The sequence below is a fragment of the Pelodiscus sinensis genome, chromosome 24 (assembly GCF_052426305.1).
Source record: "Pelodiscus sinensis isolate ZL-2025 chromosome 24, ASM5242630v1, whole genome shotgun sequence".
Taxonomy (NCBI): Eukaryota; Metazoa; Chordata; order Testudines; family Trionychidae; genus Pelodiscus; species Pelodiscus sinensis.
The window spans coordinates 13,344,935-13,370,208 of NC_143075.1; the positions used below are offsets into that span (position 1 = coordinate 13,344,935).

Genomic DNA, 25,274 nt, shown 5'->3' on the forward strand with positions numbered 1-25,274 from the left:
GTCTCAGGTCCTGCTTTCAGCCCTGCAGGGGTAGCCAAGACTTGGGGCTGCAGCCCTTGAGAGAAGAGAGTGTGGGGGATTGGGCCTTCAATGAGGGGGAAGAGGCATGCTGAGGATCGGGACTTCAGCGTGGGTGGTACTGGAAATTCAGGGGTGCACCATGGATCAGCATGGGGGGGATCAAGATTTCAAGCCCTGCAGCAGGTGCCAGGGCTCGTGGCTTTAGTCCTGCAAGAGCTGGATCGACCCCGCCCTCCTCCAACAGAAACCCTGATTTATAGTGCACATGGAGAGGGGTAACACAAACCTCTGACTCACCCCACACACTTACCGCCTCTCCACCTTGCCTGAGAGTGCCACCTGCTGGCTACATTCACCTGCCATTAAAAATGGGGCAGATGGTCACCTTCACCTGTACTCACCCTAGGAGTGCATGCTGTCCTAAAGGAACCAAACAGAGTGCGTAGAGTTTTGTACCCATCTCCAATAGGTGCTTAGACACCCAGCCATAACGTAGGAATCGGAATTGCCCTGCTGGAACGAATCATTGGCTCATCTAGTGTGTCAGAATCCTGTTTCACCCAGACAACACTTACTTTACCAGTAATGTTTCCATGCAGCACACTTGTGTCCTATAAACTAAGTCCGTCCTCCTACTGTCCATCGACACTGACATGGGAAAGGGGGTCTAGTAGGTCCCACGAGCCAGTGTCTGATTGCTTTAGAATAAAATCCCGAGTAGAGTATAGATGCCAGGCAGGCACTGGAGCCAGAGCATTTTGCATAGACGTCTTAAATTTCAGTTGGAGATGTAAAGCACATTCTCACACAGAGTAGTACAAGCGTGTTTGATAGCAGAACGCAGACACCTCCCACTAATGCTTTTCTTTTCATCCCAGCTGTTTCATATTGATTTTGGCCACTTCTTGGGGAACTTCAAGACCAAATTTGGTATTAACAGAGAACGGGTCCCTTTTATCTTAACCTACGACTTTGTGCATGTGATCCAGCAAGGGCGCACTAACAATAGTGAGAAGTTTGAAAGGTAAGCTCATTGCCCTTACTCAGCTACAGAAAAATGTTTTGGGGTGATGTCTGACAGTAGCAATCACGTCATCAAACAGTTGCATGCAGGGCCATCCCTACCGATATGCAAACTAAGGGAGCCACGGCCAGCCCTCCCCCCCCCCCGGGCTAGTGTCCCTCACTAGTTACGTCCAGACACCATTCACCGGGGGTGGTGAGTGGCATGAGCCTGTGGAGTGGAGGATTTAGCAAGAGCAGTGGGCAGCCAGCAAGATGGGCAGAAGGGGAAAGCACCACTTCAGTCGGGCCAGCAGCATGGCCACCTGCTACTCCTCCTGCCTGTAGTCTCATGGCACTCACGCGCCTGCTCCACTAAGGTTGCAGGTGAGCTTCTCTGCCTGCAGTGCTCCTGTGCCCCATAGCATCTCCCCCTGCAGGGGGAGGGTGCAGGTGCTGGGTTCTGTAGGGCACCAGCATTGCGAAGGACATCCCTGGTTGCCTGCAGATCCACCCTCACAGTTTTTATATTTCCTCACCCTCACAGAGCGGGGGGGGGGGGGGGGAAGGTAATATAATAGTTCTTAGTGGATCAACTTTGTTGGTGAGAGAGACACAAGCACTTGAGCATACACAGAGCTCTTCAGCTCTGGAAAAGGAACTTGGTGTCACAGCTAAATACACCGAGGAACAGAGTGTTTAGCGTAACTAGCTAAATAGTGAAAAGTGTTCACCCTTGGGAATATGGCGTTTTATCATTAGCTGGTGTGAGTTCAACTGAGAGTGCAGCGATGGTTTGGTTTTACCCACAGAATAATTGTTGCAACACTTAGGCTATGTCTACACTTGCGGTTTCTTGCATGAGTAATATGCAAATGAGGCTAAGCATGGAATATCGCTGAGCCTCATTTGCATACCTAATAAGCCACCATTTTTTTCAGAAAAGGCTCTTGTACAAGGAGCATCTACACTGCCCCTTCTTGCGCAAGTAAAACCCTTGCGTAATGCTGTTCTTCCTGAAAAGTAATAGGTGTGATGGCATTGCACAAGAGGGTTTTTTTGTGCAAGAAGGGGCAGTGTAGATGCTCCTTCTTGCACAAGAGCCTCTTCTGAAAAAAATGGTGGCTCATTAGGTATGCAAATGAGGCTCAGCGATATTCCACGCTTAGCCTCATTTGCATATTACTCATGCAAGAAGCCGCAAGTGTAGACATAGCCTTAGTGCATGGGATGCTACACCACGTGATAGGCATGTGTAGGGCCCATAACCCTGAAAGAGGTGGTGCATAGGATATCAATCACCATAGCAGGGGGAGATTGCTACAGGATTTTGCATCTGGATTTTGCTGCAGAGTGTTGGATACCCCAGAACCATGCAGGCTGTTCATTTTCCCGCCCAAAATGTACTTGTGTTCAGGATGACCTAAGCTAATGCTTTCTTTAGCTGACATGCCCATGGATAATCTCCAAGGATTAAAGTGCTTGGTTCTAAGGCCATGTGGCGGGTGGCTGCCACAGCTGAAGCCAGCTATTCACAGCAGCTCTGGGGGCCGGGTTAGGATACACCCTGGCCCCTTGAGTCCCCCCTATACCAGCCCTAACCCCCAGAGCCCTCCACTACCACCCCATGTCTGCCACTGACCCCAGAACCCCTGCACCCAATCTCCCAGTGCCAACCTCCTGCCCTGAGAGTCTCCAGGGCAGCCCCTCATCCCAAATGCCTCAGTGTCAGCACCCTGCCCCTTAGTCCCCCCCCACCAGACCACCCCCAGTGCCAGCCTCCTGTTTCCAGAGCCCCACTGCACCCAACCCTCCCAGAGATCCCTCCAGTGCCAGCCCCCAGTTCCCAATATTAGCCTCATCCCCAAGGCCTACCAGTGCAAGCCACCCCTTAGAGCCCTCTATCCCCAGAACTAGTCCTGCCCCCCCAGAACTAGTCCTGCCCTCAGAGCCACCCCCCCTTCCCTGCCTCCCAGCCACTAGCTGAGTGCTGCTGCCCAGGTAGCAGCTGCAGTGCAGGGTTCTGCGTGGCCTTCCCGCCACACAGCGAACTGCTCTTCCACATCCAGGATGGGATCTTTCCCCTGCCCAGCTCTGGTTGGCTAAGAGGTGGGGCAGGACATGCCTCTCCCAATAGCTGTGGCGGGAGGGGAGGCACTGGGCAGTGTACGCTAGCCCTGGCCTCCAGAGCCGCCTCATCCCAGTAGCCAGTTGTTCAAGGCCTGGTGCCGGTCGTGGACTGGCAGTTGAGAACCGCTGGCTTAAGGTATGCGACTCCAGCTACATAACAATATAGCTGGAGTTGACGGACCTGAAGCCGAACTTGGCGCTGTCTTCACAGTGGGAGGCCAATGAAAGCAAATGCTCCTGTCTTCTGTGAGGAGTACCAGCACCAATCGGGGTGCCTCGGCATTCAATTTAGTGGGTCTTTACTATATCCACTACCTCAAATGCCAGAAGATCAATCTTCAGTGTTGTAAGTGGAGACGTGGCCTTACGTTAATGCATTTTTAAGAAATCTGGTTACCACAAAGAGCTGGCTTTCCCCAGGGGGAGCTCTAGGATCAAATGTTCATGCACAAGAATTGGCTTCAATCTAGTCCAGTGGTCCCCAACCTTTTCAGGTTGTCGGGCGCCAGGGGGCGTGGCCATTCGCCCGCCGGGCGCCAGGGGGCAGGGACACGTGCGCGCCCGGGGGCGGGGCCCCCACCCTCAAGCGCCGCATGCCCAGGGCCAGTGCTCCCCCCCGCCAAGCGCGCCCCCCCCCCGCAAGCGCCCGTGCGCCATGTGCCTGGGGCCAGGCCAGCCCTGAGCACCTGGCGGGAGCATTCAAATGCCCCCGCGGGCACCGTGTTGGGGACCACGGATCTAGTCTGTCCGTACCCATAACCATACAGTTTATATGTGAGCCTTAGGTCTGGATTTGGGGCAGGGGCCAATGTACCATTGGACTAGACATCATATGAACTACTGCCCTTAGTTTTTTGTAGCTCTTGCTAAAGCATATTCTTTTTGTAGCATGGGCTAGTCAAAAAAACATTTGTCCAGCTGTTGGAATACTGTGTTCCATACAGAGCAGTGGGAAGGACTGAGGCTCAGCTGGGCCATATTTTCAGTGCTATTATGGTTGTCGTCTTGCTTCATAACACAGTTAGGCTGCTTGTGTCATTTCCTCTTTTCCCCTTCTTCCTGACAGATTCAGAGATTACTGTGAAAAAGCCTACATGATCCTGAGGCGCCATGGTCTTCTCTTCCTGCATTTGTTTGCACTGATGAAAGCTGCTGGTCTGCCAGAACTCAGCTGCTCTAAAGACATTCAGTATCTCAAGGTGAGCCAGGGGTTAGACGTTAGAATGAAAGGTAAAAGATTTAGTATGTAACGGTGTAAATTAGTAAAAAGAGTGGAAGTTGAAACTTGACAGGAGCAGCCTCTGCTGCAATTTCAGAGCAATGAGTAAATATCCCAGCATGCAGGAGCCAGTTGTCAAACATCCATCATCAGCTGCTAATTGATTCTCCACCTCATGCTGTTGCTCATGGCTCCTAGAATTATTTGAATAAAAGAAACCCTAAATAGTATGAGCAAGGACTCCAGGTGAGAATTTCATTCATGTACTACAAAACCCAAAAAATGTGGGCAAAAAAAGTTCAAACTAAAGCAACTGATTGGTTTTTAACAGACTTTTTTGAATAGTTGGCAATATTATCTGCTGCCATCCTTTGCCACTTGTGGCAGCCAAGTATTGTTAGGTAAGGAATCAGCTTCAGGGAGTATATTAGCTACCTTCTTTTGTTCCCACGTTGCCAATAAAACGTTAAAAACTAGAGCCCTACAAATCCAGTTATGGATGCAGATACAAATGTTGTATCTAGAACGCAGCAAATTTGTGGATATCACTTTATATCTGCGGATGCAGAAGCAAATATCTGCAGCTACACATTTTGTATCTGCACAGGGCTCTACTAAAATTCATGCTCCTGGATGAAATGCGGTTGTATTGCAAGCTGGTGTTTAAAGGATGGTTTTCCCAGCTCCAGCTTGAAAATAAGAGGCAGTTTTCCTTCTAAGAGACCATCCTGCATAAAACAGGTGTGTGGGGTTGGTTTGTTTTGTGACCAGGAGCTGTTTTCTCAGTCAGAATGGTCCAGGAAAATTGGGTAGCCAGGAGTCGTGTTGGGAAGCTGCATACACTAATTTCTGCCTTTTGCCTTCAGGATTCTCTAGCATTAGGAAAAACAGATGAGGAAGCTTTGAAGCAATTCAGACTAAAATTTAATGAAGCCCTGCGAGAGAGCTGGAAAACCAAAGTGAACTGGTTGGCACACAACGTATCCAAAGATAACAGGCAGTAGAGCAACCACATAAGCTCAGGTGCTCTAGGAGAATGTAATAGCAGTAGCCACAAGACTGCTGAATGTTGCCACGGTGAAGATCAGCACCTGCACCCCTAGAGATCAAGTGTTTGAGAAGAGTCTACATAACCAACAAACAGCTGCATAAGCCTATCCATTTTAGATCTCTAGGGCAGAAAGGGGACAGCATGAGGCAATAAAATTACTGTATACACTGAAAAGTAGATACATTTAAGATTCAAAGTTAAGTATGCAGTCCATCAGTTAAGTGTAGAGGTGAGGCAGTTGTGCTAACACATTTGTCACCCCATGCTCATTTTAGGGCTGTGGAACTGTGCTCTGAGAGGCTGTAATTTGGCTGGTGGCTTTTTAAAGAGAGACCAGCATTGGCACTGAACTATGAAGAGAAAATAGCATGTTGGTGTTGCTAAAAACTTGTGTCCCTCTCTACATAATCACAATGGAAGATGGTGTTTGCTGGCGGCTAATACAAGGTTGAATTTTGTAAAGCATCACAAGATGATAAGCCTCTTTCTAGACAGTGGGAAGATGATGTTACCAAGCTCTAATATACACACTTAGTTGGGAAGCGTCACCACAGATCCACCTTTGGCCTGATTTTTTGACCAATGAGAAAAGTGTGGTACCACCTCTCACACTGAAGACACAAGATGCAGTCTATGAAGGGGCATGGCTGAGAAAGAGCCCAGAAATTTGCACCGTCAGTTTATGCTGTGATACAATGGTTTGAAGCATTTTTGTTTACATTAGCTCAGACCCTGATCTAGTTTTGTAAGGGTGTGATGCAGCACAAGTTAGTAGCACCTGTTCTGTTTTTAAGAAGCTTCAGGAGGTAGCCAAGTTAGTCTGTATAGGATAAACTTAAAAAACAAATGGTCCGGTGGCACTTTATAGACTAACAAAACACGTAGATGGTAGCATGAGCGTTCGTGGAGTGCAATAGATAGCAGGTGTACCACAGCAAACAAGCAGGTTCTAAAGTGCTTGCTACCTAACCAGGCTACAGTGGGGTCATGGCAGTGTTGCAGAATTCTCTTTAGCTGTAATAACCTATTTTTATTTTTCCCCTTAAGTTTAGTAGTAGAATAACTACAAAATTAACACCACCTTGTGTAGCAAAATCATAGGCTATAGCTGGTAAACAAAAATTCAGTCTCGTCCAAGTTAAAGCAAACATCGTATCTAACAATTTCAGCCTCTTTCAAGTGAGTGAAAAATGAAGGTTATTAACTATTGTATGTAAATAATACAATGTAAAGAACGATGTACAAGTTACATTCTTTTTAAAGTGGTGAAATAACCCTTTACTTTGATACTTATTTATTTAGAAAGGTTTCCATTTCTTATTGTGGATGAACTGTTTATGCCCTGTGAAAAAAGATGGATTTATTTTTTTATGCCATATCATGGTTGTGCAACAAGAGAATGTTTACATGATGTTTGATTTTTCAGTTACCTTCAATCTGTGATTTTAGGTGCATATTTGTAAGTCTAAAAATAAAATGTTTGATTAGTTGTACCTTGGCAAAGTCATTCCCTCACTTGAGGCATTACTTAAACTGTGCTACTGTAGCCATTACAGGCAAACCACGTGGACAGTTACGTTATAACTTGACTCATCAACAGAGTACCATTCAGAAAGAATAGCAAACAGATTTTAGAACCAGAAATTTATTGTAGCTTAGATTTTTTCAAACTGACCTATTACCAATATACATATCAGAAAAGTTACATCCACCCTGGCTACAAACTGCTTGAGAAAGTTTACAGCCTTTCAGCAGTAGCATTCAGTCATGATCAGTTTTAATCTAAAATACAGCAGCTACAGTATATGGAAGAATAAGTCTTCTACACATTGACATTAACACAGGACAACTGTCAGACATAAGTTAAAAGTTCCCCAGTTTACTTAAAACTAGCAGTTATGTTGCCACATAAAAGTAGTCAAACCCATTTTCCCATTTTAGAAATCTAAAATTTTACATAAAAAACAGTAAGTAGATTGTGTGGGTACTTTCCCCTGCTTTCAGATCCATCATTATTGTAAAAGGCACTCCAGAGTCAAGCTTTACCCCAGATAAACCCACATCTAGGTCCTGTTTCACACACTGGGAGGCAAGGTGTGTACTAGGTAAGAATAGGTCTGCTCTGAAAATATAGAAATAGCTGCATCTACTTTTTCGTCAGCTGTTCACACCCACTAGTGCCTGCTCTTCCCTCATTGTTCCTTGAGCAGGTAAACTATCCAACATTTCCCAATACCTGAGTGGAAGCTGAGCCACTAATCTGTTTTGATCAATGTGCACACCAGCAGTGAACAGATTACATGCAATATCAAAATCCGGAACTCCGCTTGCCATAATGAGTTAATGGAGTTTTAATTTCGCACTGCAAGCAAATCAAGTTACTTTTTAACCCACCTCCAAATGTCAAATTGAAGAAGCAGATATGCATAAGTCAAGGCTCTGAACAGGACCAAAAGTGTTAAATAGAGAACAAGACCTGCCTTACGAAAAATCTAGCACTCACCACCATGGGGTCATAACTTACTTTTCGTACCTTACAGCCATTCCTTTAAGTAGTCCTTCGCACTTCCAAGTTAGAGGTCTGTGATCAGAAACAATCAGCCTGCCGTGTCTTAGAACAATAATATTAACTTGATTTACAAGGTTCTCTGGTTGGATAAGTTCATCAGCAGGAAAAGAGATTTACTAAGTGTAAACAAAAGGTTTAAATACACCAACAGTCCAGGTTACTGTACAAAGAGCTACAGAGGCTAAGCAGGAGTGTGTTGAATAGGAATGGTGCCAACTGTGCCCACCCACACCCTAAATTAGAAAAAGTCACAAACCAGAAAATAAAATCCCTATTGAGACCAATAGCCAAGGCTCATGTGTACACAGGGCTCAGGCTTTTCAGTTCAATTTCCATTATTACAAACAATAACTTGCCCTGCCAGCAATGTGACCAGAGACCAGCAGCCTTGGACTACAACCAGCCCCACTCTAATTAAGAGAAGCTCTGTTGAGAACCCTTGGTATCAACAGCAGACTTGCTTGCTCTATATCCCCAGTGTTTCTTCCTCTCAATTTAGGAATTCTGACACTGAAATAAGCTAAGCTGATGGCTAAACTGAACTAGGCAGTCCAGTTGAACCTCTGCAGAAATTCTGAAAAAAACTTTTACAGTTGCAACCTTGTCTGTTCCCTCCATAAAAACAAAGCCGGGAGGGGGGGAAGAGAACAACAGCAGGACTTGAGTGAACACAGCAGTCAAGGCCAATGACACGGCATTATTAATACATCTACACTAGATAACTGTGCCTGTGCTCCTGCTGCAATAGTTATGCGACTTGTATTATTTCATGCTTCATGATTTTTTACCTTAGCGTGTTTTAAACCCCAGTCCCTGTTTTCACTACCACAAATGACATAATTCAATGTATTTACAAAATATTAAAAAGTCTTAATCTTCTACATATTAACCTCATTCTGCCACTTTACACATGCACTAGTTTGGGGAAAAAAAATTCACCAAGCTGAAATAAGCAACTTTATCCTTTGTCAACAAATGACCTTTGCATCTTTCAGAAAGAATAAGATGAATCAAGCAAAAGTTGTTTCACCAGGAAAAAAAAGTCCAGAAACTCACGTGCAATGGCTACAGATCTGTAGAGTCACTTGGAGATGACAAGAAGAAAAAAGTGCAAGGTGGTTCCTCACATAGTGTAAAAAATCCAGTCACTGAGAGATGGGTGAGGGAGGAGAGGTGCTAACTACAGGTTGCAGAGACAGGATTAGGAACTAGCCAATATAACACAAATATTGGGATGTGTGGGGGTTGGCTCTACTGGCCAAAATGACTTTTTTACACCATGGATCCTTGGGAACAATGGAGAGGATTACAGTGAAGTCTTCTAGAGAAGAAACAAAAAACGCAAAAGGGAACAGCTGGAATCAATAGCTGAGAGTCGAGTCATCCCATTCCAGCTGTTGCTGTCTGTTAACATTCTGTTGGTCCTCTTCCTGCTCCCCTTCCTCCTCCTCACTGCTTTCAGACTCTGCGCTAGTGATGTCATCTTCTTCCTCTCCATCTTCACTTTCTTCCTCTTCTTCTTCACTGCTGTGCTGATCCTCGTATGTCTGTCAGACACAAATTAGCCTTTGACTTTTCTAGGTGCCTGTATTCTCCTATCCTTTTATATACTACATTCCCTGGAAGTTGTGGACACACAGCACTCAACTGGCATTAGCAAAAGTAAAGTGACACTAAAATAGTTCCGTGATTTCAGAAAGTTACCAACTAGTCTCATCAATCTCTAGTATAAATACATTCCCCAAAGTGATCCAGTGCTTTAATGAGGATGCTAAATAAGATCCTTTGGTGTGAACACAGCAGCATCATTAGTGGTCTGAAGTGTCCCTGCTCCCTCTCCTTTTTCAAAACATTATTAAAGTATCAGAAGTTAACTAAAGTAGAAATGATCCTGATCCAGAAACTAACTGCAGGAATTCAGGTGGGCAACAAGAATAACTCAATGGAAAATGCTGATGTGGCAGGGAGATTTATTGTAAGGAATTTACTGAAGGAGACAGTCTTACATCTTTATCCACAGTCTGGCATAATACCCAGGTACTTTGAATAGTTTATAGCTATCAAATCGCATCCCAGAATAGATCACAAGAAACATGGCTGCTCTTTCTGAGGAAAGAATTCAAATTTTCCTGTAGCATTAATGAAACTTGTTGTGCCAATACCCCTTTTTCAGATCTATCTTGCTCTTACAGTCATGCATGTTTGACAGCTCGGGAAGCAGGATCTGTAGAAAAGGACTAAGAGTTGTGTCTACTCTGCAGGAGAAGGTGTGACTGTATTACTAGCATGCACACCCAGGCTAGCTTTGATCTAGCCAGCATAGGTACTAGTAGTCACACAGATGTGGTAGCACAGGTTTTGGCACAGATTAGCAACCAAGTTACATACCAAGGTCCTCAGCAAGATAGTGTTCTAGTTCCTAGGCTGAGCTGAAACCTGTGTCACCACATTATTGCTGCTGCTCTCTGTGCTTGCTGGATTAAGGCTAATTTGCGTATGCATGCTAGTAATACAATCACATTTCCCATTGCAATGTAAACACACCCCACAACACAAGCCTTACCTCCATAGGATTCACAGTAATGGTCAAGGCAGAGTCATCCCAATCCATCTCGTTTTCCTTGCCAGTATCTTGGTCACGCACTGTTCTCTGATGTGCAGCTCGGATTCGGAACACACCCAGAATAATCATGAACACCAGGAAACTGACACACACGACAATAACAACAGTAGCAGTACTTGGAACAACTGTGACAAGAAAAGGGGAGTTTAAGAATAAACATACTAACAGTACTTACAAGTCTCTCCAAATAATATGCCCACAGTACAGATGAATAAACTGAGGCAAATTTATCCACAATCACAGAATAAACCAGTAGAAAGCGAAGAGAAAAACTTGGACTTTCTTGGTTTCCAGTCCTCTGCTCAGACTGCTAAATGAGTAAGCTTCTTTATTGGTGCACAATGCAGAAGGCTGGACTCATACCTTGCTCGGGTAAGAAGAGAGAAGAGTCTGGTGCTATCAATCTACTCTGAGGAATGAGTGGTCACAAAAATAAATGCAGTTTCACTAGGGCTGGCAGTGTCTGCTGAGAAGCTGTCGAGGCATACCAGTACTTACCGGGATAGGACCAAGCTGCATTGGCAGAACAGAATCAGGCCTGTTCTGCCCAACCGGTGCTTTTATATAGCTACTGAACTGAGCTAAACATAAACTATGAGGAATAAGTAAAACTGCATCAATCTGAAAGAACAAAAGAATGGCCAAACTGGGTCAGACGAACGGTCCATCCAGCCCAGTATCCTGCCTGTCGACAGTGGCCAATACCAGATGCCCCAGAGGGAGGGAACACAACAGGTAATCTTCACATGATGCCTCCCCCGTCACCCACCTCCAGAGAAACAGGAGAGGGATACCATTCCTACCAGTCCTGGCTAATAGCCATTGATGGACCTAACCTCCAAGAAGATCAGTCACCAATTAAAACTCCTACTATGAAGGTTCCTTTCTTCAAATCTATTGCTTTCCTCCCACATGCTACCACTGGAACATTCAACAATTCATGCCAAGTTAAAACATAATAGGGAGATGACAGATATCCTCAAGGGCATAAAAGTTCAGACTGTTGGTGAGAAATCCACTCCCAGTTCCTCACACCCCTTTATCTAGGTCAGTGATTGCAATCAACCAATTGGTGACCAACTGGCCAATCCTGGGGAGTTTCCCAGTCAATCACAATTGGCAGGCTCCCTGCCTACACCAGCCCCACACCCCTGGCCTGGTTGCAGAAGCAGCCAGTGCAGCCCTGTGTGTGTGAAGGAAGGGGGGGTGGGAAAGATGCAGGAGTCTCAGCACACTGCTTCTTCCTGATTAGTACTGCCCCATGCAGCTCCCATTGGTCAGGAATGCAGAACTATGGCCAATGGGAGCTGAGGAGGCAGTGTTGGAAGAGAGGGGCAGCATGAGGAACCACATGCTCCCCACTCCCCCCACCTCTGGGGCCACAGTGGCCCCTTCCAGGAACAGTATGGAGGAAGAGCAGGCAGGGAACCTGCCTCAGCCTCACTGCACCACTGATCAGGAGCTACCGATGGTAAGTGCTGCATGGAAGGAGGCTGCATGCTAATCCCCAGCCTCCTCTTATAGACAGCACCCCAAAACCCTCCTGCAGCTCAAGCCCCAGCCCTGAGCCCACTCCCAGACTATCTTCCCGCTCTGTGAACCCCCTCCTGCCAACCCCCTGCCCTAACCCTGACCTCTCTGAGTCAGCACCCCATACCCTCTCTTGCACCTCAACACTTTGCCCCAACCCAGACCTGCTGCTGCACTCAAGCTTCTTCCCAGAGGTTGCAACTGTCACCCCTTTCTGCACCCCCAACTCCAGTTTCAGCCAAGAGCCGCCTACCACACTGGAAACCCCTTGGCCCCAATTCAGAGCCCATACCCCCTTCGGCCCTCATCTCCCTATTCTCGTGCAGTGACAGTTAGTGAGGGTGGGGGAGAGTGAACAACGGGGAGGGAGGTTGGAGTGAGTGGGGCAAAGCAGGCTTTTGAGTTGCCCGTACATTCAGAAAGTGATCTTGGACATAAAAAGGTTGGAGACCACTGATCTAGGCCCTTATATAGCACCCACTACAACGCTCTAGATCACAAAACTACCAAGTTTACAGACAAAGATCCTCCCTAAAGCCAAGAAGAGCCTGGCTTTGTCATTAGACTGGCATTTTCTAGATCTCTAGCAGGTTGTTCCTCCGTAGTGGAGAACAGAATGGAACTTCATATTTTTGAAAGTATTAAAAGTTAATAACTGCTTAGATTACTAGTTTAATTTGCTGGTTGTCCCTGGGAAGGCAACCCAAAAAAGTCCAACCCTCTGCAGCAAGATGCCACCTAGGGGACCCCCAGTTAAAAAAAATAAAATGAGTTAAGTGACTAACAGCCCTTACCTGAGAAAGGGTGAGGATTAGCTAAGTTGTGACCAGAGAGGTCAACAAACGTATGATGCACTGGATGAACAAACTGTGGTTGCACAGCTATATGATTTGCATGTTCAACTGGGTTAGCTGTATGGATAACATTCACCTGAAAGCAAATAAGAAAAAAATATATATTTTAGGGAAATAAAGCAGCTTCTTTATTCACTTGGTCCAAATAGACAGGATCCAGTTCCTTTGTGTGTCAGTATAGATACCCCTCAAAAAAACAAAAATCCCAGCACCGATCGGTCACAAAAGCCAGTTTTATACTTGAATAGTCATTTCAAGCAGCAGTTTCACTTATGTTAGAGTGGTCTACACAAACTTACACAAATGTTTCCTAAAACTGATTTAGTTATGGTGTAAGTCTGCATCTGGACATCCTTATTTCAGAATAAAAAGGACGAAGTCAATCTGTTACCATCTACATCTAAACTGATGTTAGTTAGCCACTTCAATTCTGAAAAAAGTGACCATGAAGACTTTACCTGAAACAATCAAGCCATTTTTCCATCCACATCTTTTGTTATTTTGATACAACTGTATCAGATCACCCTTAGTTAAATGGGTACACAGGAGGTCACAGACAAAACATTGAGGCCAAGTCTTCACTACCAGGAAGATCAACACCGTGGCCGTCGATCTTCTGGAGTTCAGTTTAGCATGTCTAGTGAAGACACATTAAATCGACCACTGAGAGTGCCTCCTTTGATGCCAATACTCCTCAATTTGCAAGGAGTAAGGGAAGTTGATGGGAACTTTTGCTTCCATCGAACTTCTGCTGTGGAGATGGCGCCGAAAGTTGAATTAAGGTATATCAACTCCAGCTATGAAATTAATGTAGCTGGAATTGCATTTCTTAATTCAACCTTCCAGGTGCATATAGAAAAGGCCAGAGGTTCTTTGGAATTCTGGAGACCATTTAAAAAAAAAGTTTTAACTTGGGTTCTGAAGAGCTGGTTCATTAAAAGTTAGGCTCAGCTACAGGTTTAGCATTCATATATAGCACATTTTATGTTTCAGTCACCTTCCCTTTCCTCTCCACCTATACTAAGTGTATCCTTCTCTATAACAGGAAGTAGTAACTAGACAGATGTGGTGCCTGGCCAGCCACACAACAGGAAGAGTAAATGAGTAGGAAGCATTTCCAAGGAAGGTATTTCCAGTTTGCTGAATTGTAGAGATCCTGGCACAAAGTTTACAGTATTTCCTCAGGAAGCACAGCTGTGTTAGCCACTCATGCAATTTCTCCTTGATGGGAAAAGGAAAGTGGGGGACAATCATCTAATGTTGGCAAGTGAGACTTAACTTTGTCATCCCCACATAAGCTGCAGTTTTAAACATCAGCCTATGAAATTCAAGTTTACAATGGAAAGATATACAGATATGCAACAATGGCTCCATGTTGCAGGCCAATATCAGGATTCATCATCACTCTGAGGACTTATTGATAAATTTTGGTGTATATTTACATTGAAGGTTAGTTAACCTTGATGTTCACATCACCAGCAAGACTTATTAATTCTTATTCTTTTACAGATACTATGTTGTTTTGACCATATTATTCCTTTCCTTCCCGGTGTAAACATAGGGCAATAATAATTTTTTTTAAGTAATTCCTCCTGTCACTCAGGATTAGTTATTTACATTGTCTCCATATTATGCAACCAAAAAAGTAATAAGCCCCATTGCAAGAAAAAATAGGATCATTTACAGAATCATAGAATTTAGAGTTGGGAAAGACTTCTCAAATGACCCATTCCATTTCCCTAGGGACAATGCAACACTGTTCCCAACAGTCCATTTGCTAGTCTCCCATCTCTTCCCCCTCAACTGCATTCCATATATTAGGATACAGATGGAGTACCAACGCCACATGATCTGGTCTGTGCATCACTCAAGAGTTGCAATCAGTGAAGGCAACTTTTGGATTGATAACCCATTAAAATGCAAACTAATACACCTTAGTTTGCTACAATGACCTAATATTTAGAAGTCAGAGATCCAAACCAGTTCCCGATCTGTCTTGAAGAATTAACTTTCATCTCTGCAGACACTGACAATTTTCAAAGGGATGAGATTAGCCCACATACCTCCACTTTAAATTCATTGCTGACATAGCGACCATTAAGCTCAGAACAGACCAACTTGAACTTTCGGTCAAACAGGGAGACAGGCTGCCAATTTCTGTAGCGTATCAGGTGCAAAACCTCCTCATAGCTGGCCATAGTATCAACACCTGGGAGGATATAAAAAACACCTACTTGTCAGAACTGTAGGCTCTTTGGAGGGATTGGGATGGAGGCAGGAGATGGGACAGAAGAAATTTTTCATTTACTTAAATATTTCACTTAATAAAGCATGCACGCACACGCGTACGCACACACAGAGTTCCTGTTCTTATTTGCCTCAAATCCTTTCCAGCACAAGGCCAGGAAACCCTTACCTGTGATGATCATGCCAAGATTGGAGCTGCTCATCTCAATGCCCTTCTGCTGTAACTGTGTCATGTCAATCTCCAGACTTTCCTGCTCCTGATTTAGCTCCTCTCCTAGCACTGTGACTTCACATGTATCCAAGTTGTGCATGATCTCTTCTGACACCAAAGATTCTTGGACTGAAGGATACAGAAGCCAAAAAGATAAGCAGAAAGGTCAAAAGCAAAGTGCAAGGAGCTGTTCTGTGTCATAAGCAGCTGTAATTCTTCCCTTCTATGTACAGTAGACTTCTGATAATCCAGAACCTTTGGGACCTAGGTGGTGCCGGATTATCGGATATACTGGACTATCAGGAGGTACTATAAACTGGTTTTTATCTATCTATATATCTACACACACACACACACACACACACACACTATATAAAGTGTTTTTAATCCTTTTTATTGTAGCACTGTCCAGCATCACACAATGCCAGTGGCAGACTGATTCGGTGCCATCTGGTTTCACTCGGTTCAGCTGCTGCTGCCTTGAGACTCATTTTTTGCAGAAGCTCACTCACTAGGCTCTTGCCATTTTGATGCCAGACTATCAGGAACGCCGTACAATTGGATGCTGGACTACTAGAGTTTTATTATACAATGATTTGGCCACAAAGAATAATGTAGGTATAGGACTGAATTCTCATTTAAGAAAACACATTCCAAAAGCATTCTCCCCCTTGGAGAAGAAATAGACTCAGGCTGTTCTCATTTCTGAATGAAATTCCACCGGTCTGGGAGAAAAACAGCATTTCCACCCCATCATTCAGTCCTGCTTGCCCACTCTCTTCCTGATAAGTCAAAATGACAGCATCAGGAAGAATTTTGCATACACCCCTCCTGCATTCTATGCTACAGCAGGGATATCCACACAGGGAGGGCCATCTTCCACTGCAAATAACTTGGGAAAGGGGGGCAGATTCCACCACCAATTAGTAATCAAGCAGGTTTGTTACCTGTAGGATCCTCATCTCCATCTCCCTCTGGTTCCACCTCCCGAGTAATGGTGCTGATTATGTGAAGCTCAGGAAAGAGGGAAACTCCCTCTGGACTTTCAAACTCTGAAGCAGAACGGGCAAAATGATTGATGCCACTCAAGCTGATCTTGGGTTCCTCAGGCTGCAAGACCATAATATACCCATCCACAAAGGGAATAGCAATGCAGGCTTCTTCATTGAAACACCTTCAAAAGATATACAGACTATTTAACTGTGCAAGATGGGCTTAAAACAGAGGCACTTATGCACTGTAGTGGCAACTGAATAGTTAAAACATTACTAACATTCCAACCCTTTAATTACATCTCATATAAATAAGCTGACTGAAACCTCTGGATCCTATAATAAACCAATCAATTGTGTTGAAAATGTAGCTCTCTAGTATCAGCCCCTCAAAGAGAAATATTTTAAAACGAATTTTAGCTTATGAACAACATTTTGCACCATATTCTGGACTATGACTGTCATCCACAGATTATACTAACAGGTAAGGCTGCAATGCTGGATAAATCCTCAATGTGTAGTGACCACAATCAAGATCACTCAACTACGGAAAATAAAAATCAAACCAGCCACTAAGGAAACAACTAATCTCAAATAAACAGAGTAGAAATATAAGTAAGACTGGAAATGATGGGTCCCATGCCTATTATTATGGCCGAGAAAACACTGGTAATTCATTATAGTGACCAAGTGATGCTTTTTTCTGTTTCACAAGAACACAGATGAATTAAATCCCTAACTACATAATAATTCATAATTTAGAATTCCGTATGCTTCTGATGCAAAACCAGGTGAAACTTCATTTGTGAAGATTTTTTAATGCTGGAGCATTCCAAGTTTGTTTTAGGATATTAAGTACATTCAAACCCAGAACTAGAGTAGGAAGCCAGGAGAACACACACCCAATGAGAAACATAACATGACCTCCTGCAAACCAATAGTGCTACCTCTGACAAGAACTCTGTTTAAGTGTCCAAACAGCAATTCCTTTTAACAAAACATTTCATACAAATGCTTGTAGGCAGCCACTAGCTGGATGAATGGACTACATCTTATCAGTGTACTCCAAGAGGTATTATGCATTCTTGTCATTATGGGAAGTCCTAAAGAATGACAAAATACGTCCAAAATAACCCTTTTTTTTTTTTTTTTTTAAAGTTACCATTTTCTAGCCCTCTCTGATCAGTGTCTTCAAAGTGATCTAGAACCAGTCTGGAGATGCTTGACAGGAATGCTAACAAATATGCAATAGTTCAAGGCATTTAATGCTGCTATTCACACAATCCCAGAAGTTTCATCTGACTTAACTGGGAATTGCAGGTGCCTAACCCCTCTACAAAAAAAAAAAAAAAAAAAAAAAAAAAATCAGACCACTTGTTCAGATGCATAGATATAGATATAGATTTAGGCATTAAACTTGAACATTTGGGCCATAATCATCATCAAATATTTTACTTTGCATCTAGATTAGATCCCCAAAAAATGTAACAATCCTGCAATAGTCCCAAGAAACAGATCAGGATTTTTATTTAATAAATAATTTTAATTTGGTTACTGTTCTAAGAGCTGATTCAAAGCCTACTAAAATCACTAGGAAAATTCCCTTTCACCACAGTACTCAAAACCTTCAGAAGTTAAAGGTCTGCATTAGTGACCATTTCAATGTCACTGCACCAAAGAAGCTTACTCTAGTTTATTTCCCCAAGCTCTCGGTAACCTTATGTATAGATGCATTTTCCTGCACTAGGACATACTTGACATTACTGGTGATTTTTAGTCTCCGGATTCCAGGTGTTGGGAATTGACGGGAATTCAGGTAGGAAATGTGCTGCATGGCTTTATCAAACCTGTCAATATCATCCCCTTCTAAGGTCAGCATTGACTGGCTGGGGTTCACATTGATCTGAAACCATTCCAAAAAGAGCAGAAGAAAAATGAAGAGAGAGATCCAAGTACTTATGTGCTAGAATTAAACCAAAAAGCTCAGCACTGCTTAAACTGTTAAGCACTGAGATAATCAGCATCTGCATTCAAAGCAGAAAGAGTTACTATTCACTAGCTTTACAATTCAGTTTAACTTCCCCAATAAGCCTAAAAATTTAAGTCAAACGTTTACAGTCTTTCATTATCCAAGAAAAATCCCAGGAATATGGCACAATGTTGACATTCTAGAAACCTGAAAGATATAGCTAATAAGTCAGGAAAATTTACTTTTGTTCTAACAGGCCTTGCTATTAAAATAAAATATCTACTGATAAATGAGATCTATTCTACTAACCTGCTTTGTTAGGCTCCATACACGTAAAGCATTTATGCATCTATTTGAATTCTCAAAGGTCACTAAAGGCTAAGCCTATACTAGAAGATCCCTTATTCCTACTTGAAAGATCCCTTATTCCTACTTTCAAGTAGGAATAAGGGATCTTCGGGAAAAGGGTTTATTTTCCGCAAGATCCCGTCTAGACTGGCGCTTTTCTCCGGCAAAACCCTGAGCCGGAAAAAAGTGGCAGCCATGTTCATGCAAATGCCGCAGGGGATATTTAAATCCCCCACGGCATTTGCAATTCCGTCTGGTCTCATTAGCATCCCTTTTCCGGAAAGGGGTGCCAATGTAGACACAGCCCAAATGCCACCCCATGCTGCTGCCTCTGTATCAGAGGCAGCAACGCAGGGTGCCAGGCAGGAGCCGGTCCATAAGGGAAGCCAGTTTAAAAACCAACTCCCCTTGCAGACCAGCTGGCTGCCGCCCCACACTGCTGCATCTGATACAGAGGCAGCAGTGTGGGATGGCAGCAGCCTCTTTCTGCGAGGTCCAAGTTCCCTGCAGACAAAGGCTGCTGGGGAGGGAGGAGTGGGGGAGGCTGCCGCGAAGCAACTTCTTGTCTGTGGCAGCCTGGGCTAGCCGCAGACAGAGGCTGCTCTGGCAGCAGCCCTTGTCCAGTGGGGGGGAGGAGGGAAGGGTCTGAGCTCCTCACAAAGGCTGCTCCTGCCGCTATCCGCGGGGAGCTCAGACCAACCCCGCGGACAGGGGCTGCTGCCGGGGACCAGCCTCTGTCTGCTGTGGGCCCAAGATCACCAAGGCCCACTGCGGGCAGAGGCTGCTTCGTGGAAGCCTCTCTTGGACCCCCTCCCCGCCAGGTTGCTACCTCTGATAGAGGTGGGGGAGGGGGCAGAAGGCACTGTGTAGCCAGTGCTGGGGGAACCGGATTTTAAGCAGGCTCCCCCCAGCACAGGCTCCTGCTCCCCTCCACCTCTGATACAGAGGCTGCAAGGAGGGGATGTGAGTAGTCGACTAGATTAACCGATAAGCCTAGTTTTATCGGTTAATCGTCTAGTCGACTACTCATTCATAGCCCTAAGATATAGTGGGGGAAAACTGCCTTTATAAGCTTCATCTACAATACAGCTATACTGGCAAACCTTTACCAGGTTATATACTTATTTTCTTAGGAGTAGCCTACATAAGAAAGCTAGGTTGATCTAGATACATCACTCAGGAGTCTAAAAAATTCATAGCCCTCAGTGATGTAGTTAAGCCAACTGAAATCCTATTGTAGACAATGCTAGGTCAAGAGAAGAACTCCTCCACTGACCTGGCAACCAAACCGCTTGGTAAGGTGGATTTACTATACCAACAGGAGAACCCTTTACTACAGCGGTGTTGCTGCAGAGATGTTCCTCTGCCGTTATAGAGTGGCCGCTGCTGCTATAGCATTTCTAATATAGACAAACCCTTAGTGAATCACAGCAGTTACATTTCACTTAATACATGTGCAAATTTACCTTCATGCCTTTGCCAATGCCATCAGCAATTTGCAAATCTAATCCTTCCTTGCAGGTATAGAGGCAATCTATCACCCTCTTGTTCTCCAGTTTACCAGACCGGATCATTAATCCAGCCAGATTGCCTCGGAAAAACTGAGCCATGTGGAGTTCACCACCTTTATAAAAAGAGGGGAGAAAATCTTTATAAACCTTAAAGCTTTTCTTATTATCAGAAAACTGTGGTTTACTTTACTATTATGTATTCACATGCATGTTAGTTTATATTCATTTTGGGTGTTAAACTTGTGATCATGTTCAAGCACAATGAAAGAATTAAACAGTTCATCATGCATATGGCCCTCAAATCAGACATGTATGGCCATCCTGAACTGTGAAGCTGAGAATAATGTTTCCATCACAAATGTTACTTTTGCCTATACAGCGAGGTGGTGTACTTAAAGATGATCAAAGATAGCTCTTACGAGCTGAGCTCTCTGATGAGACTTTAACCCTAGGCCTTGTTTACACCGCCAAGTTTTATCACCAAAAACTGTCTTAGAAAAAAATGCCCAGTTTCAGCAACAAAAAACACATACTGCAGAGGGGCTTTTTTTCCCTTTTCCCCTTTCTTTATTGTTGATAAGGCCAGCATTTGCTGTTTCTTTGTCGAGAGAACTGGTCTATGCCTGTCCTGATGGCTCTTCCAGAGTTTTGATCTCTGATGCCCTGCAGACGTATGCCTCTTCTCTTTCAAACCTCTGGGAAGTATCTGCCAGTTCAGTGTGCTGCTCCATTTGGGGAACAAACAGCAGATAACTGGAATGTTCCTGTTCTATCCTGCACTACGAACACAGCGGCAGGCAGACTGCTGCTGCAGGGAAAAGGGGAAGGAGGAGGGACTGTTGTGCTGCCTTGACATTTCTCAGTACAGAGAGCTCATAGAGCTACTCATGAAGCACTTCCAATAGCTGAAGAGGCTGTGGGATAACTCAGAGGGAAACCCAAGATGTGCAGGAATCAGCTCCACCTTCCTACAACACTGCAGTGTGGGATACATGATATGGACATGATACGTGGACAGAGGGAGCAAGCATGAACACCTTTTGGCAATTTCTATTTTGTCAACTTTTGGGAGTTCATGTAAGTTTTGTGGACAAAACTCAAAAATGTAAACAAGGCCCTAGTGCTGAAATGCTAGCTCTTCTAGAAAATTAGGAGAGACCTATCCGGATGGGAAAGAGTGCAACAAAGTACAGTTATGCCAAACCAAGAGCCTGAAGTGTTGCATATGAAAAGATATTTATGATGATCTAGTGTGCCTTTCTGACTGACACAGAGCACAGAATTTCACTTAGTAATTCTTATTTCAAGCCCATCATTGGTTGAGGTAGATTGCAGTTTCAGAAAGATATCCAATCTTGATTTAAAAACTCAAAGTGATAGAAAATTTCACTGCAACCCTCAGTAAATTCCAACAGTTTCCCCTCATTTAAAAAAATAGTGCACCTCATTTGCAACCTGAATGTCTACCTCCAAATTCCAGCCCTTGGATCTTGTTGCACTTTTGTTTGCCGAGTTAAAAGTAAGCTATCAGAAATTTTCTCGTGTATGCACTTCTGCAGCATTCAAGGCAGTTCCAGACCTTACAGAAACAGTAAGTACCCTAAATGTATTCTCTTAGAAATATGCAGTAAATTAAATCCCAAACCAAGCCAGGAAACCCAGAGAACCGAAGAAACTAAGTGGAAAAATAAAACATTACAATGTTAGCCATATGGGAAAAAGAGCTGGTATTTATTTCTCTTGGTTCCAACTGGTGTTTTTACAGACTTCTGGTCAAGTGAGTACCCATAAGGACTTCTAAGTGATAAAACTTCACATTGTCATCTGGGTTAAATGTAAGGGCTAGCCAACAATATCTGAATAAAACTAGATGAAAAAAGTGAAGCTAATCCTTTGCATTAATGACATATATTACACCACTTCACTGCAATCACAATCAAGTTTGTACATGGATGTGCATTTATATGCAATAAAATAAAATTAGGTGAAGCACTGGAAATAATAATACAATGAAGAAACAGCCCAGAAGCAGATTATGTGGGGGCATCAATGGCCAAAATGCAATGCCTGCATTTCATGCTATGTGTGAAACGAAGCAATGTCTTAGCTTAAAAATGAAATAAAAACAGTAGGGGAAAATACTCGAGCAACCTGCAGATGTCTCAGGCACAGTTTCATTGTCATTTTCATTTCCTGTATATTCTGTAGAAAAGCAAGACAAAGAATAGGGACAATAGGGAAGGGACCAAGTAGTGAAGGACTTGTAAGTAACCTTTGTTATCACATACACACAGAGCCACACATCAGTCCTTTCACCATGCGTCTTCTGCTTATAATGGAACCAGCTCTTCACAACTCTTATGAATACTCCAAAATGCTAACTGAAAATGTATTATCTGGAATTTAGGGACAAAGCACTGGTTGGTGAATTTATTGTAGGCATCCTTGTACAGCCCATACACACATTATGAATTTAAAATGGAAGCTGTAACAATATACATTTAATCAGGTTTAGCCTTGGACACAGATTTGGCTTTTCCTATATAAACCACTGTCAAACCCAGCAGTTAGCTTACTTCATATTCCCATCTTCACAGGTATGAAGGGGAGATTAAAGTCTATGTTAACAGATCTCCCAAAGGGAAAAAGTATGGATAGATGAACAGGCACCATTACCGGACCAAAAATTCAAACCAATTTAATAATACTGTATATATATTAATTGGCTACTTTTTTAAATTGCAGCTTTTTAAAAGAGCAGGAGAATCAAAATGTTAAAGAGGATTCAGAAAGCACAGCTTTAAGGATGAACAGTTTTGAAGTCTTTTTGATATGTAATCTAATTTTGATATGGAACCTATAACAAAGCCTTAGAGCATACTAGACATGTAGCTGGCATATTATTTCCAGTTTCTCCTGGCACACTGCAGCTCTCTGGAAGCTAGTTACTGCTCCAGTTGATGCTGCACTATAGTGAAACAAAAAGGATCATCTGAAAGCCTTCTATATAGCAACAAATGAATTGAAACCTAACTAATTCATGCTAATGATTTAGAGACTAGTTGCAAGTTAATGAACTTTGCAAATGATCAAGTATTAAAAAGGTAACAGACCACTCACAGTATAGAACACTTATTCTGAACCCTGGATCAGCGTTCCCTCTAAACTGCAGCAGCACAGCTTCACAGGTGATTATTCAGCCTTGTCCAGTTAGTCAGCTCCTTGCAAGGAGCTCTGAGCCTCTGACTGGGAGGGGCTGATTAATCACCTGTGAAGCTGTGCTGCCCCACAGTTTAGAGGGAACACTGCCCTGGATTGTTATTTTATCTTTCCAAGGCATCAAATCTCAGAGGAAGGAGAGACACCATAAGACCTCCTTTATACAGGCTCTATGAATGTCTCATGTACTATATGCAGATTCAACAGTTTGATATAAGATTTCAGACTTATAGTAAAATATCTATGGTCTAACATTTGTGCTACTAAAAAGTATTGCATCAAGATTTTCTAGCAACATTAGCAATTTTCCAACTTCTATGTAATTTGATCAATAAAATGCTTTAAAAAATTCACTGAACCAAGTATCCCACTTCAGTGCCTTGGTAATCTACTTCCAAAGGTCCATGTTTAGATGACACCTGCCCCATTTTCTTAAGCTTTTGGTGAGAAAGTAACACCAGTATTAAGGCTGTGAATCAGCATTAAGCAGCCTACAATGAATCATAATTTAAGTTTATTTTGCATATAATAAAACTACTGCTATTTTTTCTTTTTATAACTTTAAGTAGCAAAATTCTTAAGAGGAAACATTACCGTTACTTCACTAAATCTTCAAATGGAAACATGGCCAAAAATGAGAGCTATGAGAGCTAGGTTTTTCAAAACTCTGCTTTCTAACATAATTTAAAACAAAGGTTTTGCCTAGTCATCCATATCTATAAATATATATTAGAGTGCATCTGTCTGTGCATCTCTTTGTCCATTTGTTCAAGAACTCCTCCTTAACAGGAAGAGTTAGGGTAAGAGGAAGCTGCATACCAAAACTTAAACCAAGGTCAGGGTCCGGTTGTGCCTGGAAAACGGGAAGTGGTGGGAATGGGACTATTTCCCATAACATGGAAAGGGATGGGGCAGAAAGAGGAATGTGAAAGGGAGGGACACAAACAGGAGGGATGCAATACTGAGAGTGGCCACTGGAGGCAGCTACAGCACCAAAAGTGGCCAGCAGGGCTGGGCTTCACCAACTTACTTGTCAGCATGCCAGTAAGGAGCCTCCCTGTCCCAAACCTGGAGTCTACCCCCCAACCTCCATGGAGAGGCTGCAGGAGGGAAGCACTAGACGAGGGGACAGCCTCCAGGCCACGTCAGGGTCACAGGCAGGAGAAAAGTCCATGGAACCTCGTCCCCTACCCCTAACAGCCTGCAGGCCAAGGGGGCCACTGGAGGGGGGAAGCCCTCAGAGCCTGGCCTACTCTAGAGAGCTTGCAGACTGTGGAGATGGAGGGGACCAGGGGCAGCCTTGAGAGCTTCACCTCCCCCCAACAGCCAGCAGCCCTCTCCCACCTCCCAGCCTGTTGTCCTGACCCCTTGCCTTGACTTCAGCACCCGCTCTCCCTGCCCTGGGCCCCCCCACGACTCCCAGCCCTCTGCCCTACACCACCTACCCCCTGCTTCTCCTGACCCCCAAACTCTCACTCCAGTCTTATTTTCCTTAATTTGTGAAAAATACAATAATTGAAATAATACATGTATATTTTTATTTATATAAAAAAAATTCTTCAGTTGCAGACCCAAGCAATGCTTGGTACATCTGCTAGTCTTAAGAATAAAATGCACTTTTGTTAGTATTACAAAAAATAAAAATGACTATATTCCCATGGTTATTAAGAGACAACTTCTTAAGTGGAACCCTGCCTGGTATTTCTAGATATAGTTTGGTATTTCATATTTACATATTAGTGATGAGTACAAGAGCACTCCAAAAAAAATTACTAACT

General features: G+C 43.6%; 2 protein-coding genes across 9 annotated transcripts in view; one reads left to right on the forward strand and one right to left on the reverse strand.

Moving 5' to 3' along the window:
- The window catches only part of PIK3CD (phosphatidylinositol-4,5-bisphosphate 3-kinase catalytic subunit delta), a 73,364-nt gene extending 66,448 nt beyond the window's left edge, over positions 1–6,916 (forward strand). For both annotated transcript variants that reach the window (XM_075906079.2, XM_075906078.2), the window contains exons 21-23: positions 900–1,045; positions 4,220–4,352; positions 5,239–6,916. In XM_075906079.2, the coding sequence (XP_075762194.1) occupies positions 900–1,045; positions 4,220–4,352; positions 5,239–5,376 (417 nt within the window). In that variant the 3' untranslated portion in view covers positions 5,377–6,916. The remainder of the gene's footprint in view (positions 1–899; positions 1,046–4,219; positions 4,353–5,238) is intronic.
- Positions 6,917–7,052: 136 nt separating this feature from the next.
- CLSTN1 (calsyntenin 1) overlaps positions 7,053–25,274 on the reverse strand; it is a 79,510-nt gene continuing 61,288 nt past the window's right edge. For 2 of the 7 annotated variants that reach the window (XM_075906084.2, XM_075906082.2), the window contains 9 exons: positions 22,420–22,479; positions 20,233–20,390; positions 18,204–18,352; positions 16,405–16,631; positions 15,416–15,586; positions 15,063–15,208; positions 12,940–13,075; positions 10,556–10,740; positions 7,053–9,539 (listed from right to left, as the gene is read on the reverse strand). In XM_075906084.2, coding sequence (XP_075762199.2) covers positions 9,354–9,539; positions 10,556–10,740; positions 12,940–13,075; positions 15,063–15,208; positions 15,416–15,586; positions 16,405–16,631; positions 18,204–18,352; positions 20,233–20,390; positions 22,420–22,479 — 1,418 coding nt within the window. In that variant the 3' untranslated portion in view covers positions 7,053–9,353. Of the gene's footprint in view, positions 9,559–10,555; positions 10,741–12,939; positions 13,076–15,062; positions 15,209–15,415; positions 15,587–16,404; positions 16,632–18,203; positions 18,353–20,232; positions 20,391–22,419; positions 22,480–25,274 lie in introns of all 7 variants that reach the window. The other 5 variants (XM_075906083.2, XM_075906085.2, XM_075906086.2 and 2 more) reach the window with 3 other exon arrangements.